The following is a 19,119-nucleotide window of genomic DNA, read 5'->3' as shown; positions in this document are numbered from 1 at the left end:
AATGAAACTGATGGTATAATTCTAAAATACACATATCTTCCTATTGTACTCAATTCTATATTTGTGTAGAAATAGCATAATTTGTGGATATCCTAATTTATATATGATTCTCCTTCAATTTTCTGAATGGTAATCTCGCCAATGAGTTCTGCACTCAAAAAAGTAAAAGGAATTCTTGATGGATATAAAAATATCATAGCATCCTGCCAGATTCTTTTCCTTTTTAATAACTTGGTCATGATGTACATTTGGATTCCAATGGAGCAAATGCAAAAAAAAAAAAATTGCTGGCTGACTACATGGTTTCAAAGACTCTTTGGGGAAATATTTTTTTTTCAAACTTTGCCCTAATAAAAGCTTTAAAACTTCTATGCACATTCAAAATTCCCAAGGTTCTAAGAGCTTAAAGGAAATTTCATCTATCTCTTCCTTAAAAATATAAGATGACAACCTTAGGTCCAAGTGACTCCTATTTGCCAAGTGCTTTCTATTCTTTGGTTATTTTTCTTGATCTCTCAAGACTCTTTGATCTCCCTTAAAATAAATAAAAAGAATATATTGATTGTGCCTATATCTTTGTCCTCTGCCTGAAAAAGGAGCTTTTCTCCCTGTGGATCACTTTTCATTAGTTTTCTGCCTTTGAGAGGTTAGTAATACAGACAAAGTTATCTTCAGGTTCTGGGAAATTCTTTACTTTTCAATGTATCAATTAGCTCAATTCTAAAAGAGTTTTAAAAGTAGTGTTGGCCCATTTCTGCTCCTAGGGAATATCTAATTTATTCTCTTTGTTCCATGAATTTATTCATTCCAGACACAAGACTTCCTGTTAAATAGAGTATCACAAAGTCTGATCTGCTCTTTTTCTTTTTCTGTAAATTTTTTGCCATTCTGGTATTTGCGTGTTTGGCCCTGTTCACCTGAGGAATCTTATGAAAATTTGGTTTTCTTATGCCTCAAAAGGTTCTTACATCTACTCCAGAATAGAACAAAAATGGAAACATATCTTAAGAAGTACCAAAAACTCTTTTGCCAAAGATTTTTCTTAAATGTACTTTTTTCAGCAATGTAGCATACTGTTGACACATCTAAATAACTATAAATTATATGTGAACACTATATATGTATGTATATATATATATATATATATATATATATATATAATTATAATTATACGTGAATACATTAAATGTGAACACCAAGTCCCCTGAGAGAAGGGACTGTGATTTGTTTATATACTCCACAGTGTTTTTCTTGGTGCCTTAGATGTAGTAGGCATATACATACATAAATACACGTGTGTATACATATGTGTTTATATGTAAATGTATGTATGTGTGTATGTATACATCTGTATACATACATATATATGTATATAAACACACTTACATATATAATTTCTGAGATACTGTGTGGAAAATAGAATCAAACTTTAGATCTGGAAAGGACCATAGATAATTTAATCCAACTCCTCATTTTATAAATGAGAAAACTGAGGGACAGAAAAATTAAGTGATTTGCTTAAGGTCACAATCAACCAACAAACATTCATTAGGTGTTTACTAAGTGGCAAGTGTGGAGCACACACACACAAAAAAAAAACAAAGAACAAAACCATTATTTTTTTCTCAAACAGGGACCAGAACTTAGCCCTCCATGCTCCTAGTCCAAGGTATCCCCTACTACACAAACCATGCTGCCTTATAATCCCTCACTGCTGTGGAAGACACACATTTCATCTTCATTTCTTCTCTTAGGTTTGTACTTGAATTGATCTTTTGCTCCCTACCTCACTATAAGTCATAGTCTCAGCTGAGGCCAGATTCTCTTCTGATCGCTTTCTTTAATAGAGAGCTAGTTTTGAAAAAAAAAGTAATTTTGGAACATATCATGTTGGAGTTCATATGAGTCAGGCCTTGTCCCAGGAGCGGCTACATTGGGCAAAGTAAGCTGAATTAATGAGATGGTGAGAACCCTCTGGAATCCTGTTGTCTTTCTCCCAAAAAATGTGGAGCTCACTTCAAAAGCCTCCCAAATAAATAGTAATCATTTAGGACAACTGTGCACAATGAGCCCTTGAAATTACTTCCATTTCAGTTGTCCTCTTAAACTCTGATTATCACCATTCCAAGAACATTTGAAGCTAATATTCTTCTGGAAGTATAGAGCACTTCAAGTTGAACAAGATGAGGGCAATAGTAGATATTTCTTAGCTTGCCTGGAATGCACTCTCTCCTTACTGTCCTTACCTCTGCCACTTAGAAATCTGTGGTTTCCTTCAAAGGTTAGCTCAGATACCTCAGACCTGCTACATGAGTTATTTTTTGATGTACTCAGATATGCCCTCCTCCAAAATTTCTCTGTCTCTCTCTTCTCTCTCCCTCTCTCTTTCTCTTCTCTCTGTCTCTCTTTCTCCTTTCCCCTCCATTCCTCTCTCCCTTCTTTCTCTCTCTTCTTCTCCCTTCTTTCTTTCTTCTTCTTCTTCTTCTTCTTCTTCTTCTTCTTCTTCTTCTTCTTCTTCTTCTTCTTCTTCTTCTTCTTCTTCTTCTTCTTCTTCTTCTTCTTCTTCTTCTTCTTCTTCTTCTTCCTCCTCCTCCTCCTCCTCCTCCTCCTCCTCCTTCTTCTTCTTCTCTCTCTCTCTCTCTCTCTCTCTCTCTCTCTCTCTCTCTCTCTCTCTCTCTCTCTCTCTCTCTCTCTCTCTCTCTTTCTCTCCCTCTCTCTTTCCCTCTCTCTTTCTCTCTCTCTTTCCTTCTCCTTCTCCATCTACAAAAATGTAATGTCACTGAGGGTAATGACCATATCATTTGTCTTTGTAATTCTCCTCACAGTTCCTAGAAGAGAAGAAGAACTTTACAAATGCTTGTTAATTCACTGATTGATTGGTGAGTAAAAGAGTAGAACATAGTGAAAAATAAAGGCAGATTAGTCATAGATACAAGACTGGAACTGGGTTTTGCCTTTATCTGTGTCTTTTTTTTAAATCATGAAGGTGATAAAAGCAAAGGAACTCCATGAAAATTCATAATCATATTCCTAAAATTGTACTAATTATCCAGATCTATAGTTCTTAAGGATTGGCAATTATTGGGAGGGGGAATGTGCAAAAACAGATGAAAGGGGAAAAAGAAGCAAAAAAAACAGCTTTCTAGCTACCCTGAATATGTATGATGGGAAAATGTTCTTATAGTGTAATCCTCCTTGCAAATGTATTGTGCCATTCCCCCAGGTAATATAACATGCTAACAAGCTTCATGATAATATAGTCTTTCGTATCATAATATATGGAAATATGCATATTAACAACCACAAGCTAATGGGAACTAGGGCAAGCAAAAGCAAAAGTAAACAGCAACCATCTAAGGTTGGTTCATGGCCTCCCCAGAGAAAACATTACCAGGAATAGTAACCCCTATCAGTGCATTGTGCCAGGAGCATCTACTAGTAGTTGGCACTTTATTTGAATCAGTTTTAATTCTTGGGTAGAAAGCAGATGGAGAGAAGTGTCAGGGCTTACACTGGTGTCTTAGGCAGCCAACTTACAGGCTTCCCTGAGGCTTATGGTCTGTAACCACTTAACTACTACTTTCTTCTGAGCTTTATCATTTCCATCGTAAACCTAGACACATATACTTTTACCTGCAACTCAAAAAAAAAAAAAAAAAAAAAAAAAAAAGAAGGATTGAGGTGGAAGACAAGTCGATATTCCATGCTACAGTGAAATAATGGCACACTAATGTGATAACAAAGGTTGCTCCCAGTTTGTCTGATCCAAGTATAGGTAATGTAGATATAGACATAATTTCTAAAATTGAAGTGGGCTTGTGTGTGTGTGTTTGTGTATATGTGTGTATTTAATTGTTCTTAGGGAAAGGATCATAAAAATGGAAATATTCTGCCTAATTGGGTATTTTGTTCTGGGAGCAAGCCCATCTTACTTTTGGACAGGAAGCATGCCTTCATCAGCAACATGCCTTCACCACAAGATAAGAAGCCATCACTAGAGGTGCAAACACTGAACATCCTGGAAAATTCGACTTGTTGCAGTAACTTCTCTGCAGTTGGGTCATATAACTAATGCCAAACTGACAGGAAGCCACCTCTTTTTCCACACAACTAGTCAAAAACAAAGAATCCAAAGACTCAGGGAAGAAGATAAGACAAACATATGAACACACAGACCCACACACAAATACAAAAAAGGACCACACAACCAATGAGGAAGATGAAGCTTGAGAAGATGAGCGGGTGGAAGACATCATGTTATGTTTTCAACAAGATCACCACAGAGAAGAGAATTGTAAAAGATCTTCTTGAGACTATTAACCAAGAAAAGGGGGAAAGGTCACTTAAAATTTTTGAACATGCTTCATGCGACACCAAATAGGAGTAAAATGGGACACAGTCAAATGATGAGACTCAAGATGTCACATTCAGAAATATATCAAACACACAAGGAGAAAAAAAAACACACAAGTATTTACTGTGATAAATGGCACTCTTTTGGTGAAACAATTACAGAAATAATTCTCCAAAGAAACTTTGGGAAAAGAGTATTGCAGGGATTTTAAATTGCTTGAAACTTTATCAGCAAAACAAGAACATGGACTTGGTCTCTGTTATGTAGGTAAAGAAACATAACGATACCACACAAGGCAGACTCTGAAAAAATAGATGCAGAGAGGAGATCACTGGGAATGTGGATATGGTATGTAGACAAAATGGCATCACGAAATCTGGTGTACACATCAACATAATACAAAAACAGACAAAAATACTGAAGAGAAAAATAATCCTTTTAAGTGAAATATCAGCCACACCAGTGGTGTCAAGACTGAAAACAGGATTGTGTTCCTTCCTACTCCCGCTCCCTCCCACCTTTTAAGGTTTTCTGCAAAGAAGTTAGTGCATAATTCACAGAAACTAACAAATAAAACCAGAACATCAAGTGCTACCACCAATTTAGAGAAATATAACCAGGGGGCTTGTATATAAATATACATATGTATATACATGTATATATACACCAGACGAGGGTGATTATATACATATATGTATATATGTACACATATTTATATATACACAGAAAGGTAGGTGTTATCTTCCTGAATTCTTGACAAAGGGTTAGTCCTGGAGTTAGGAGTGAAGGTAGAGGATTGAGGTTGGAAGGAAAGTTAACGAAGAGTGCATACCGCTTTCGGCTTCTGCAAATAACAAGAAAAAATTTTAAATCAAACATTTTGGTAAGAAATCAACCAACACCAGAAGAAAAACTTAAAGGAAAAAAAAAAACACAACCTTTGTTTCAAATTCTTTGAAGAATATGATACAAAAACAAGCAGTTTTGCCAAGAATAAGGACAAATAAATATGAAATAATGCTAAGTTGGGGGGATGGGTGGAGGAAAGAGGAGAAACAAAGGGATTAACATGGAGTAAATGTGAGGGCTCAAAAGTGGAGGAAAGTAACTTTTCAATCTTAATGTCTCATGAGAGTAAAGAATAATTAAAAGGAAAAGAAAAACATTATCAAGAGTTTTTTTTTTAGTTTATAGCTTTGCACATCCTCTATGGCTAATGTGTGCTGATGAATGCCTCCATTTTCAGATGCACTGATCCACATTCCCTTCTCCTAAGCATACCTTTTCCTTAAGAGAGGAAGTACTTCCACAGTTGAGACCAAGCCACATTTAAGAATTAAAGGATGTAGTTGTGTATAGAAAGCAAGAAAAAAAATGGAACAAATTTTTCCACTTTTCCAAAAAATAAGGCCATTTGTTCACTGAAAAAATAAAAAAGATGCCTCCGTTGAAAACATTTCCGATTGGAGAATCAATATGAAGGTCCATTCAGGAAAACATGTCTCCAGGGAATAATAATACTTTATTATTCTTCTCTCATAAATATTGTGCTCACTGACCAAACTCTTAGGACATCATGGTCTAAGTGGCCTTTCCAGTAGAGATAATTTGTCTGCCTCAAGCTATCAGAGGTAGTTTTCACCCCTTGTGACTAAATATACATATTTGTGAACTGACTAACCAGAACTCCAGATGCAATCTAAAGACAAAAATTAGTACAGAAACAAAGCTCAGGGTAATGGACAGCATTTCACATTTCACTTTTCTGAAGAGTGCAGAGAAGTGGGAGGGAGATAACACCAGAAATTTACACAAAGATTTACCCACTTGACAGGTAAAAAACTTGGTAATGTGAAGAATATCATTTGCAAAAAGTCTAGAAAGGATAATGTTTTCTATACAAACACAGGGAACTCCTTGTGAAATGATGGCCAAATGCAATTATTAAATCTGGAAATGATTCAACCTGTGTTCAGGGTGACATCAATCTACTTATTTTTTGCAAATAATTATGCTTCACTTTGCCAACCTAGGAAAAAGAAAAAAGAAAAAAGGAAAGGCCAAGGTCAATTCTACATGTGGCCCCCAAATCTGCCATTTTTTGGTTGATTTGGATTTAAAGAGAAAAAACAAAAAACAAAAAACAAAAACATCATAACAATTGATCAGATCAGCCCTGAAATGCAATCTGATCAAGTGGTAAAGACAACCAAAAAACATGTGGATTGACCACTTTCCAATCCAGTTTTTTTTCCAGCATAGAGAAACAGACTCTGCATTTGGTAACTTGACATAACTAGGCCATTTATCCAGAGAATGAAAACGTGTTAATCAGATGACACCATCATGAGTTCAAACAATTCTTGGAACTGAAACACCATTCTAGGAAATCCCAACAAATGTTCTGGTAGGAAAGAGGGATTATCTTACACTTCGTGGCCTGTCCTGCTCAGCAGTTCAGAATGGGCCATACTGTGAATCTCCTTCCTGCTGAGGAGCAATCAGAATATCTACAAAAAGGTAGGTGAGTGCTGGCAAGGAAAAAAATGGGCACCATCCCATTGGACCAAAGCCCTAGCATCTTGGCCATTTGTGTTCTGATTCTTCCAAAAACCGTTGAGAAGGGTTGGGAAACCAGAGCAACATCTATATTATTTCTCCAACACACAATGCCATTTCCACGATATAGATTGCTAGTTTACTATGTCTTCAATATAATAGAGACAAGCCAGTGTATCATGCTCTTCCCCTGCCTTGAATCATATATTGACTTGGGTGTTATCTATCCCAGCCAGACCTATTCCCCCCATCACTCTGATTTGCACATAATTAAGAGCAAAATAAATAAATAAAAGGAGCAGCCTGACTTTGAGTGCAGCTCTCCTGGCTAATTTACATGAAACTGATATTCTGCCACCTGGATTCAGGCTGTACCGGGAGAAGCGCATATGGTACACAATAGGCTGCTTGTAATTTGGATATCAAGAGAGCAGATCTCTCCCATAACCACTCTGCCCCCTGCCCGCTGCAGAACAGTCCTGAGCCCATCTGCTGCTTCCTAGAGGTAAAAACGTGTGCATCCCTTCCATTGAAAGGGAGCTGGGACAAGAGAAGCATTGCAAGGGTTGTTTAGCTTTAGGGTAGGAAAGATGCAACCAGGCAGAGACTTTCAGTTTTTGCTCTTCTCTCCCCTAGGAAAATTGGGAGGGGGGTGGCTTATATTGTTTGGGAATTCAGAAGACCCATGGCAAAAATCATAATATTAGAGGACTATATCCTCTCATTAGAGGATGTAGTCGAAGCCCCCTCATGTTACATAAGGCAACCATCCAGGAGCTAAAGTGTCATGTCTGACACATAAATTGTAAACACCGAAGGAAAGATCTGAACCCATATTCTTGGATCCCACACTCTTTGCTAAATTGTCCCCTCTACTTAGGATCTATAGATTAGGAGAAAATTGATTGGGGAATAGGAGTGGCAGGACTAGCGTTCAATAAATGTGTTTTGAAACCTATCGGAATAGGCTGCATCAGGCTTCAGAGGAAACAAATCCCATTTAGGAAAGAATGGCCTGAACATTCTGGAGATGCACATTCCCCATCATCAGTGTCAGTCCCAGAGTCCAAGCAACTTACCGGCTCTCTCGATTGGCGGACTTGTACTCTATGGCTATCATTAAGAGCTTTAGCTTCACAAAGCACAGTCTGCAAGAAGAAAGAAACTTTCAGGTCAATCCTTCTGAATGATTACAGCCATATAACAACACTGTTAAGATCTTTCCATTTACTAATGCAAACATTATCAAGGAGCATCCTCATTCCCCAGTTATCCTGACTGGGAGATCAGTGGGATGGGGAATATGCATTATCCTTTCCCTATCACTCCATCAAACCTGCTTTCCTGCAAGCTGATAAGTCACTGGATATTGGAAGCACAAATTGCCCTTGGTGCTGGATGTCTAGACATAGACCCCAAGCTGGGATTTTGTCTGGGGATTTACACTGGGCCAGATTCATTAGTCACTTCATTTTGTAGTAAAATGTTAACTGCAGGGGGAGTGAGGTATTTGGAGCAGGTGGACCTGTGATTTGGATCCTGTTCCAAGCTTCTGTGTAAATGGCTCCAATTGTTGCTCAGAGCCGACCCCAGCACACATGGAATGATGATAATAATACTTAGTCGGATGTAAGTGCCCAGCATGGCTCTGCCACTCAGAATTCCATAGGAATTCAAAAGCTGAGAGGTCAGAAGAACAGACCAGAAGGATTTGGCCAACTTTCTGGCTCCATGCCTTTCCCTCTTTGAATATGTTCCTGTGTCCTCTCAGCTTCTTCAAGGTTTATGAAGTCTCTTTTTAATGATTGTAGACTTCACTGATGTCCTCACCTATCAACACTCCTAATCTAGATTATGCAATCCTGGGTTGTTACTTCTTTGAATGACCACTGCTTCACATGTAGATCTATAGAGAGGCTTTGAAGCTGAGATCATTGCTGCTTACTACTTTAGAATTCTTCTCAATCTCCAGCACCAAATTGGATGCACCACAGTCACTGAATAACATTTGTGAATTGATTAACGATGGAAAGTTGGTCTCAGCTTAATTGGCTATTTTGGTTTGACCATGTCAATCAACCACATTTCCCCTTCCTCTTACCAAACACACACACACACATATATATATATATACAGAGAGAGAGAGAGAGAGAGAGAAGAGAGAGAGAGAGAGAGAGAGAGAGAGAGAGAGAGAGAGAGAGAGAGAGAGAGAGAGAGAGAGAGAGAGAGAGAGAGAACTAGTTATATTTATGTGGTAAGAGTTTGGACTGGAGTGATTCTCAAAGAGCTGGGCATGAGTGCTCTGACTCTATGAAGAAGGATATATGAGTTCTGACCCCTTGCTCAGGGAATGCATTTCCAGAGTGCTTTGATTTGTCCCTTGGGACCCCAGAGGGAGGTATGGAGTTATGCTGAAAAGCATTGTCAACTAGGTAAACGTAATCCTTCTTCATTGGCTATAAAAAAAGAGGAGATGGAAAGACTTACATGAACTGATACTAAGAGAAGTAAGCAGAACAAGAGAACATTGTATACAATAATAAGATTATGTGATAGTCAACTGTGTTGGACTTAGCTCTTAACAACTATAAGGTGATTCAAGGCAATTTCAATGTACTTGGGAGGGAAAATGCCATCTACATTCAGAGAGAGAACTATGGAGACTGAATGTGAATCAAAACATAATATGTTCACTTTTTTGTTGTTGTTATTGTTAGTTTTTTTTCATGTGTTTCCCCTTTAGATCTAATTTTTCTTGGGCAGCATAATGAATATGGAAAAGTGTTTAGAAGAACTGTACATAATTTAACCTATATTGGATTACTTTCTGTCTTGGAGAAGGGGGCAGTAGGGAGAGAGGGAGAAAAAACTGGAACATAAGGTTTTGTAAAGGAGAATGTTGAAAACTATCTTTGCATGTATTTGGAAAAATAAAATACTATTATATATAAAAATGAAGAGAGGAGAAACAATTTATACAATGTTCTTTGGAAATGGTTATTTTGTTTGGATGCAGCCAATGCCAAATCTCCATGGGATTTCTTGTTAGAAGTGGAGAATAGCCACTATAGATGCTGCTGGAAACAAAGAGGGTAGAAGAAATCTTTGCCTTTCCTTATTTGTAAAGTTCAAAGCATAGTTCCTATTGGTTATATGCCCTTTAACAAGGGACTAGAGTATACATGACTCTCCTCATGGAGTCAAAGCATAATTCTGTGGAAAGCCAGATCTGACCATATCTCTCTTCCCTAAAATCCAATAACTCCCTATTACCTCCAGGATGAAATGTACAAAGTTCTATTTGGCTTTTAAGACCACTTATGAGCTGACCTTTCCTACTTGGGCATTCTAATTCATCACTCCCCTCTATGTATTGTAATATTAAGCAACATCGATCTTCTGGCTCTTTCTTAAATTCAACACTCTTATCTTTTGCTTTATGTTCTTTCTTTCTCTATCCTCCATTCTCAGAATATTATTTTTGATCACCTCTCCTTCCTGACTTTACTGACTTCCTCCAAGACTCAGTTCAATTCCTCTTGTTGTTTTTTGGACAATGGAATTATCTGCCATTTCCTTCTCCAGCTCATTTTACAGATGAGGAAACTGAGGCAAACAGGATAAAGTGACTTGCCCCTAAAATCATACAGCTAGTACATGTCTAAGTCCAGATTTGAACTCAGGAATATGAGTCTTCCTGACTCTGTGCACTAGGCCATTACCTAACTGTATCCTACCTTGTACCAAAGTTGTTTGGTACCTTCTCTCTGAAGTTACATCTACTCTGTACATATCTGATATGAACAGATTTATACATTGTCTTCCTCATTAGAATGGAAACTTTTTTAGGACATGAATCACATTTTTACCTTTCTTCAAATCCCCAGAACTTTGCACAGGACTTGATACAAAGTAAAGACTTACTAAGTGTTTATTGATTAATCAATTGAAAGTGTTCCAGGCAAACCCTACTTCTCATTTCCACTTTCCTACATTTTATATTTGCCTTTAACATGAGGCAACATGGTATCAAGAAGAGCTATCAATTGTCTATCTTTTTAAGTTTTGTATCCAGTGAGGTTTCCTGTGTTGAGTCAAATTAATCTGCAGGCTCCATTCCTTTCCATCAATTCCTTTAAGTTTCACCTTTTTCCTTCAATTCCCCCCAGAATCCAAAGACATGGGTTTTTGCTGGAGGAAACATCCAGCTTAATAAGTTCACAGGTCTACTTGAAAATCCTATTATTTTTAACAAAAGAAATTAGATATGGAGATGGAAGACTTGGGTTCCATCTTGGCTCTGAAATTTACTAGTTTAATGATATAAGTCCCATCACCTCTGAACCTCAGTTTCCTCAACTGTAGAACAGAGAAAGCAATATTTGCATTCCCCACATGAGAAGATTGTTGTGGATAAAATGTGCTCTTTTAAAAAGTAAAACAAATTATGAATAAGAGCTCTCCTTCCTTGGGCTAACAAATTACTCTTATTAAGTGTATTGGTGAGGAAGCTATATGCTTGAGTGGGGTGGCAAGGAGCTGCTATTTCTCATCCCACATGGTTCTGCATTTTTGCCCATCAGAAAGTTTATACCATGTCCATTCAGACCTGGCTCTCTTGACAGAGATGCTGAATTGTATAGATGGCGTTAACATTTTCTAATTAATTCCCTTAAAATAAATCCATGAGGTTGTCTGGAGGGTTGGGGAGTGATGGTGAATTAACTTACATAACCATTATTTGTTAGAGGCAAGACTTGAACACAGAGCTTTTAAGTCTACTGATAGCTCTCTATACACAAACAAAATTGATTTTAAATGAAAAATATAAAAAAAGTAATAGGATTCTCATGAAGATCTGTGAACTTATCAATCTGAATGTTTCCTCCAGTGAAAACAAAAATCTTTGGATTCTGGAGGGAGTTGGTGGAAATGCTAAAATTTAAAGGAATTGATGGAAAGGAATGGAGCCTGCAGCTTAATTTGACTCAATACAGGAAACCTCAGTTGATATAGAACTGGAAAAGACTGACAGATTGAGAGTTCTTCTTGATAAACCTATGTGATTCTTGCCCTTGTCCTACCATGAGTTCAATACAGAACGTCCATCATTTGTAGTAGATTTCCTTATTTTCTCCTGACATTATGAAAGTACCAATAGAACATAATGACTTTTTGCCTGTTATCTCTTACCCTTGTCACATAGCCAGCCCATCTATTCTTCCTATCATACCTTCCCCAATGACATCTCTTAATTTTCTTCTAAGTTCTATGTTAATTATAGGGGACAGCCTGCTCACACACACACCAAGAGCCTTAGAGATCATCTGTCCCAATGCTCTTTTTACAGCACATCTGGTCATACATTTAGAGCTAAAAGAGACATTATAATCATTTGGTCTAACCTCCTAATTTTGAAAATAAGAAAAGTGATTCCTGGAGAAGCTATGTGATCTACTTCAGATATACATATAAACACACACACACACACACACACACACACACATTAAACATCTACTATATGCAAGACAGTACTAGGGATCAGAAACACAAAACAAAAAGCAGCACCTGTCCACAAGATTATTGTATTCTTTTTTCCTCCTCATTGAAATATTTGACTCAATTTCATATAACCCAATACGCATACATTCAAGTCAATGAGAAAGTCTTTGTGTCTCAGCTGTTCAAACAGGAGTTTGGGAAATTAGACATTATTTATTTCCCCAGGGAAGCCCATTGAAGGAATAACTCCTTAGGATTTCAGTTAGGAATGAAAACTCTGAACACTCAGAACTCAGCAGAGTTCCAGGCCACTATTTACTTGAAAACCTGTGGCTAACCAAATAAGATTGAATTGCTCCATGGTTTCCTTTGTGGGGATCCTGCCAGAAATAATTAAGGGCACTTGTCTAAATGTCACTATCCTCTCCTCGGGATTCTAGAAGAGGTGGGAAGAGCTGATGGAGTGGGAGGGTAGTACCACCAGTGGGAAACTGATGATGAGAGTAAGAGACACAATGAAGTTAAGTTCAGGACTAAAGAAATGATGTTAGTATATCCCATTATCTTTGAGCAAAACTTCTGCTTTATTCAGGTATACCAAAAATCTTAGGGTAGTTTTAAGTTATTACTTACAGACTTTTGGGACACTTTGTGTGGCTCCTGAAAGGGCAAACTTTCCAATTTCCCACAGTCCACTGACCACTGAGCTAGCTGTGGTTTTCAGAATGTCCTCCCCCATCTTTATTATCTATATCTGATGCTGAGATAGGTACCAGACTGGGTGAGTTAGAAATCATTAAATACTATCTGTTCCTGGTGCTGTGATAAGTACTAGACTGTGTATGACAGAAATAACCCCTGATTTTTATGAAGAATGACTTTAATATAGACTGACAAGGGGAAAAATGATATACAATTAAGAGAAAAATCAAGCAAGCAAGATGGCCATTGGGTTTACATGTAAGCAACAGAAAAATGAATTATATCCAGAAAATTAACAAATGAAAGGTGTAGATTAGTACAGAGTATATTTGTAAGAAACTGTCCCCTTCTACTTATTTAGTACAGGAAATAAACTTTGAGAAGGAAAAAGTTTAGCAATTACTTAATGGATGGGAGAGAAGTAATATTTTGGCTTAGTGCAAGACATAGATGGAGAATATTTTAGAACACTACACCTTTAGTCAATAAGCACTTATTAAACCTAATGTATGCTAGCCACTGTACTGAGTGCTAGGAAAAAAAGCAAAAAAAAAAATCAGTCCCTTTTGTCAAGGAGCTGCTAGTCAAATGGAGATGATAATATGCAAACATCTATGTTCAAACAAGATATATACAGAAAAAAAATGGGGGATAATTTCATAGGGAAGGCATTAGGATTAAAGAGTGCTAAGAAAGGCTTCTTGCAGAAGATGGGTTTTTAGCTAAGACTTGAAGGAAGCCAGAGGGGAAGATAAGAGGAAGAAGGTTATAGGCAGGAAGCCAGTGAAAATGCCTGGAAGCTGAGGGATGGAGCCTTGGGGTCGAGAAACAGCATGGATTCCTAGTGTCACTAGATTTCAGGGCACATATAGATGTATGGTTTAAGAAGACTAGAAATGTAGGAAGGAATCATGTTATAAATGGCTTTAAAAGCCCAATAGAGGATTATAAATTTGATCCCAGAGAGAATAGGAAATAACAAGAATATTTTGAATAAGAGAATGACATAGTTAGACTTGTGGATAAGGAAGATGTGTTTAAAAGATCAGTGGAGGATTGAATGGAGTATGGTGAAACCTGAGGTAAGCAGACTCTGGCAGACTTTTTCAATAGTTCAGGAGTAAAGGGATAAGAGTCTGCAGCAAGGATGGGGTAATGTCAGATAATAGAAGAGGGTTATATATGAAATAATGTTATGAAGGTAGGAATGACAAGTCCTGATCATTAATTGGATATGGGGAGTAGAATAAGAAAGCATGAGAATTTGGGAAGGATATATAATTTGAGAGTTTGAGTGATTATATATATAGAGAGAGAGAAAGAGAGAGAGAGAGAGAGAGAGAGAGAGAGAGAGAGAGATGTGTATGTATGTATGTGTATATATATATATATATATATATATATATGTCTATCTATCTATTTGATTTGTACATAGTTGCTTGCATGTTGTCTCCCCTATTAGACTGAGTTGATTGAGGACTAGAATTGTTTGCTTTTCATTGTTTCACACCCTCGCACATAGTAGGTACTTCTGACTTCCTGACTGACTAGGGAAATGGTGATACCCTTGATAGTAATAGGAAAGTTAGGAAGAGTTAAGGGTTTGGGAGAAAGATAATAAGTTTAGTTTAAAATGTCTACGAACCACCCAGTTTGAGATGTACACTAGTCAATTAGCAATATAAGATTAGATGAAGGAGAGAAATTAGGACTGGATAAGTAGATTTGAGAATTGTCTATGTAGAGATGATCATCTAATTCATGCAAAGTGATGAGATCATGAAGGAAAATAGTTTAAAGAAGGCCCAGGAGACTTTTTTCATTAGTTTTATCCCCAAGCATTTTCTTCCAGTTTTGTTTTACCTCACTGTTTCTCCCCTTTTAAAGAATGAGAATTTCTCTCAATAGGTCAATTTCCCAAGAACTTTTATTTGCCCTTTCAATCCATATCAATCTTTCTTTGTCTTCTCTTTACTAATTTTAAAGGTTTTGATTGTCTCTGTTGCCCTTGTTTCTCTATATTGAGGGGAAAGAAAAAGACTAAAGAAAGTATAAATTCCCTAACATGATAGATGAGATAATAGATTTTAGAGAGAAGGTCAGACTACTGGACTATTTTTTTTACTACATATGCAAAGTCTAATCTTTGAACTAGAAAGAAGAGAGGCAAAATGATTAGTAAGCTACCAATATAAATAAGAAAAAGTAAAATACCTCCTAGGTGTCTTTAAGTTAAAGTCTCTTTGCCCAGATGAGAGACAGTCTTGGGTAACAAAAGTCCTGGCAGATATGTTTGCTAAGCCACTGTCAGTAGTATTTGGAAGGTGCTGGAGAGCCAAAGAAATACTGATATTAAGGAATAGAGAATACTGTCCTAAATTTTTAAATGGGGAAACAATAGCATTTGCAAATTCTAGGCCAGTGAACTTTAATTACTGGAAAAATTATAGAATGTAGAAAGAGAAGTGAAGTAGGAAGATAGTAATCATTTATATAGCATTTATTATGTGCCAGGTACTGGACTAAACCCTTAAAATATTCTTCATTAGATTCTCACAAAAACCCCATGAGGTGGGTGTTCTAATTTTCCCCATTTTATAGTTGATCAAACCAAAGAAAGCAGAGGCTAAGTACCTAAATCAGGCTCATATATCAATTAAGCACTTGAGGCCAGATTAGAATTCAGGTCATCCAAAACTAGTGCTCTACTGTTATTTTTTTTTTTTTTCTTTTCAATAATAATCTACTGTTATTTTTTAAAATAAAATTTTATTATTTTTTTTCTTCATATCATACAGTTTTCTAAAATTTTAAAAAATGTTGTGTTCCAAATTCTTTCCCTCTTTTTCTGCCCCCGTCCCTGAGACAAAAGAAATTTGATATAGGTTATACATGTGCAATCATGACAACCATATTTCTATATTATCAAGTGGTATTTTTAAAAGGAATTTTTACTAAGCATACAAAAAATTGTGGTTGTTACAAAGAACTAGCATTGCTCACTTCATCAATAGGCCATGCCATGACAACCTCATTTCTTTTCATTATGGACTTCTAAATTAGGACATCAAAGGAATACAGTAGATATAATTTATGTTGATTTTTAGAAAAACATTTATAAAGTCCTACTATATTCCGGGAAACATAATAGTTGTTAGGAATAGTTTCTCTAGGAGAGAAATTTTATAAAGTCTTTATACCAGTGTTATGGAAAAGGTGATGAGAAGTAGTCTGGGCAGTAAGATAAATTACAAGGATTTGGAAGTGATCAAATGACCAGACCTAAAGAGAAATCATTTATTGTTTAATGTTAACTTGGAAAGACATTTTCAGTGTAGTAGCCCAGAAATCTATGCTCAGCCTTGTGCTTTGTAATATTTTCATCAGTGACTTGGATGAAGTCATAAAATGACATACTTATCAAATATGCATCTGGCAAATCTAGGCAGGATAACTAGTATACTGGATGACAGAGTCAGGATGCTTTTTACAATCTAGGACATTGGGCTGACTTTGATCAAATGAAGTTTTATAGTAGGGATAAGAATATGTTTTATACTTGGGCTCAAGCAATCAATATTATAAATAAAATATGGGAGGAATGTGGCTAGACAGAAGTTCATCTTAAAACAATGTAGAGCTACAGATTTTGTGAACTACAATTTTAATGTATTATAATCTCAAAGTAAGTCAATGATAGGAAATGGAAGCTAAAAGGTTTAATGAAAACAAGTTGCATTAGGAGAAGCATGGCATGCAGAGACTAGAGAAGTGATAGCTGGACTATATTTTGCCCCAAATGGATCATATCAATAGCATTTACTATTTGCTGGAAGCCACATTTGGAAAAGACATTGATAAATTGAAATGTATTTAGAAGGCCAGAGTAGTGAAAAACTTGTCCTGAAATTGGTTAGACAGAAGATTTACCATAGACAAGAAAATATTTAGGAGGAGGTGACAAGTGCCTTCAAATATTTGAAGAGCAATCTCTTAGTCAAACTTTTTAAATAGGGGGCCAGTTCACTGTCCCTCAGACTGTTAGAGGGCCAGACTATAATAAAAACAAAAACTCACACTCTGTCTTCGCCCCTCAGCCCATTTGCCATAACCCTGCAGGCTGCATAAACGTCCTCAATGGGCTTCATCTGGCCTGTGGGCCATAGTTTGAGAACTCCTGTTTAGATGATATACTAAATTTGTTTTGTTTGGCTCCAAAGGGAAGAATCAGAAGCAAAAAGTTAAAGTTGCAAAGGGGTAAATTTAGGCTTGGAAGGAGGAAAACCTTCTTAATATTCAGAGCAACTCAAAAGTAAAATGGACTACCTTAAAAAGCAGGGTGTTTCTGCGCTCAGTGAAGGTTATCATGCAAAAGCTGGATGACCATTTGACAGACGTATTATAGTGGAAGGCTCCTCATTAGGTCTAGGTTAGAACTCACTGGGTTCTAAGTTACTTCCACTTCTTGAATTTCATAAGTCTTCTGCCTCTATCCATGTCAGCACCATTGTATGGAAAGTGGAGTAGTAATATTAGGCAGAAGTTTGGCTTCCTGACTATACTGGCAGATTGGCAGCGTTTAATTCCTGCTTTTTTTTTTCTTCCAAATGACATTTCCCAGTATGTCCAAAGAGTTGTGGTTGGTTGCAAAATAATTACAGGGGAAGAGGAAAGATTTTTTAGAAAAATGTCACTTGTCACAAAAAGGTCTTAAACTGGCAATCTGCAATAAAACTGTTGTAATAACAAGTTAGATCACTTTCTTGATAATTATTAAGTAGAGTTCTACCAAATTTGACAACGACATTATACAAAGCTTTCTTTTTTTTCTTTTTTCTTTTTTCTTTTTTTTTTTTTTTTTACTGCCAACATCATCTGTTAACTACAGTAGTTTCAACACAGATGTTCCTGAACAAAGGCTCTTAAGAAACCGAGCCCAACTGTTTCTACCTACCCAGAGGGAAATAAATTGTTCTCACCATTACATCGGCCCTTTGGACTAGAAAGATTACTTGCTGACACAAATTAGACAAGGAAACCTGCTGTAGATTTTGCACCTTCCAGTGCACAATAAAATCAACGTGTTCAAATGCAAAGATGTGATTTGTGGCTGCTGCAGAGGCTGCACCAGGCAGTCTTATACACAGAGGGCAGACAGCTTTGAGGATGCCCTCTAAATCCTATCCAAGACCAACATCTTCAGCCTGCTTTCATTTAACCAAAGGAAACTCAGAATGTTGAATTGAGTCTTACAATCAAAGGAAATGTCAAAGTAACTAAATTGAGAAATCAGGTTACCTTTAGGATAAGATGTCTAGGAGCAAAAGAAAAAAAAATCACATGCTCACATTTTTAATTAATATGATGAACCATTGATATGGAAACTTCTATTAAAAATAGCATACAGCCATTTCTCTAAGAGTGTTGTCTTATTATAAAAAGTTTCTTTTTTCCTAAAAAATAAATATGTGTTTAAATGTAAAAAGTAATGATGATAATAACTTTCTACTCTTCTTTCAACCCTTCGACCACTTAACAAGAATAAAAATAGCTTATATAGTGCTATGTGCCAGACTCTGTGATAAGTGCTTTACAATTCTTCTCTCATTTGATGCTCATAACTACTCTCACAGGTGGGTGCTTTTATTATCTCCATTTTATGGTTGAAACTGAGGCAAACAGGTTAAGTGACTTGACATTTACTAAGTGTTTGAGGTCAGATTTGAACTTAAGATTTCCTGACTCTAAGTCTAGCACTCCATCCACCATGGTACCTCACTGCCCATATAGGGAGTCTGTGATTGAGTTGTCTGGTTCTTTATAATAGCCCCAACAGGAAACAGATATATGACCCACTTGACTCCTATACATAGAAAGGAACAAGAATACTTTCTAATTGGAATCTAGAGGCTCAATGGATAGAGTGCAGAGCCTCAATTCAGGAAGCCTCATCTTCCTGAGTTCAAACCTACTCTCAGACACTTATTGTGTGACCCTGGACA

At 36.7% G+C, this 19,119-nt stretch overlaps 1 protein-coding gene across 1 annotated transcript in view; it reads right to left on the bottom strand.

The window, feature by feature from the left end:
* Nucleotides 1-19,119, bottom strand: part of KCNMA1 (potassium calcium-activated channel subfamily M alpha 1) — an 893,014-nt gene that overhangs the window by 159,822 nt on the left and 714,073 nt on the right. Inside the window, 1 exon segment of the mRNA XM_074296747.1 lies at nt 7,993-8,061. Coding sequence (XP_074152848.1) covers nt 7,993-8,061 — 69 coding nt within the window.

The sequence above is a fragment of the Sminthopsis crassicaudata genome, chromosome 2 (assembly GCF_048593235.1).
Source record: "Sminthopsis crassicaudata isolate SCR6 chromosome 2, ASM4859323v1, whole genome shotgun sequence".
NCBI classification, from domain to species: domain Eukaryota; kingdom Metazoa; phylum Chordata; class Mammalia; order Dasyuromorphia; family Dasyuridae; genus Sminthopsis; species Sminthopsis crassicaudata.
This window is presented reverse-complemented; position numbering and strand designations above follow the sequence as displayed.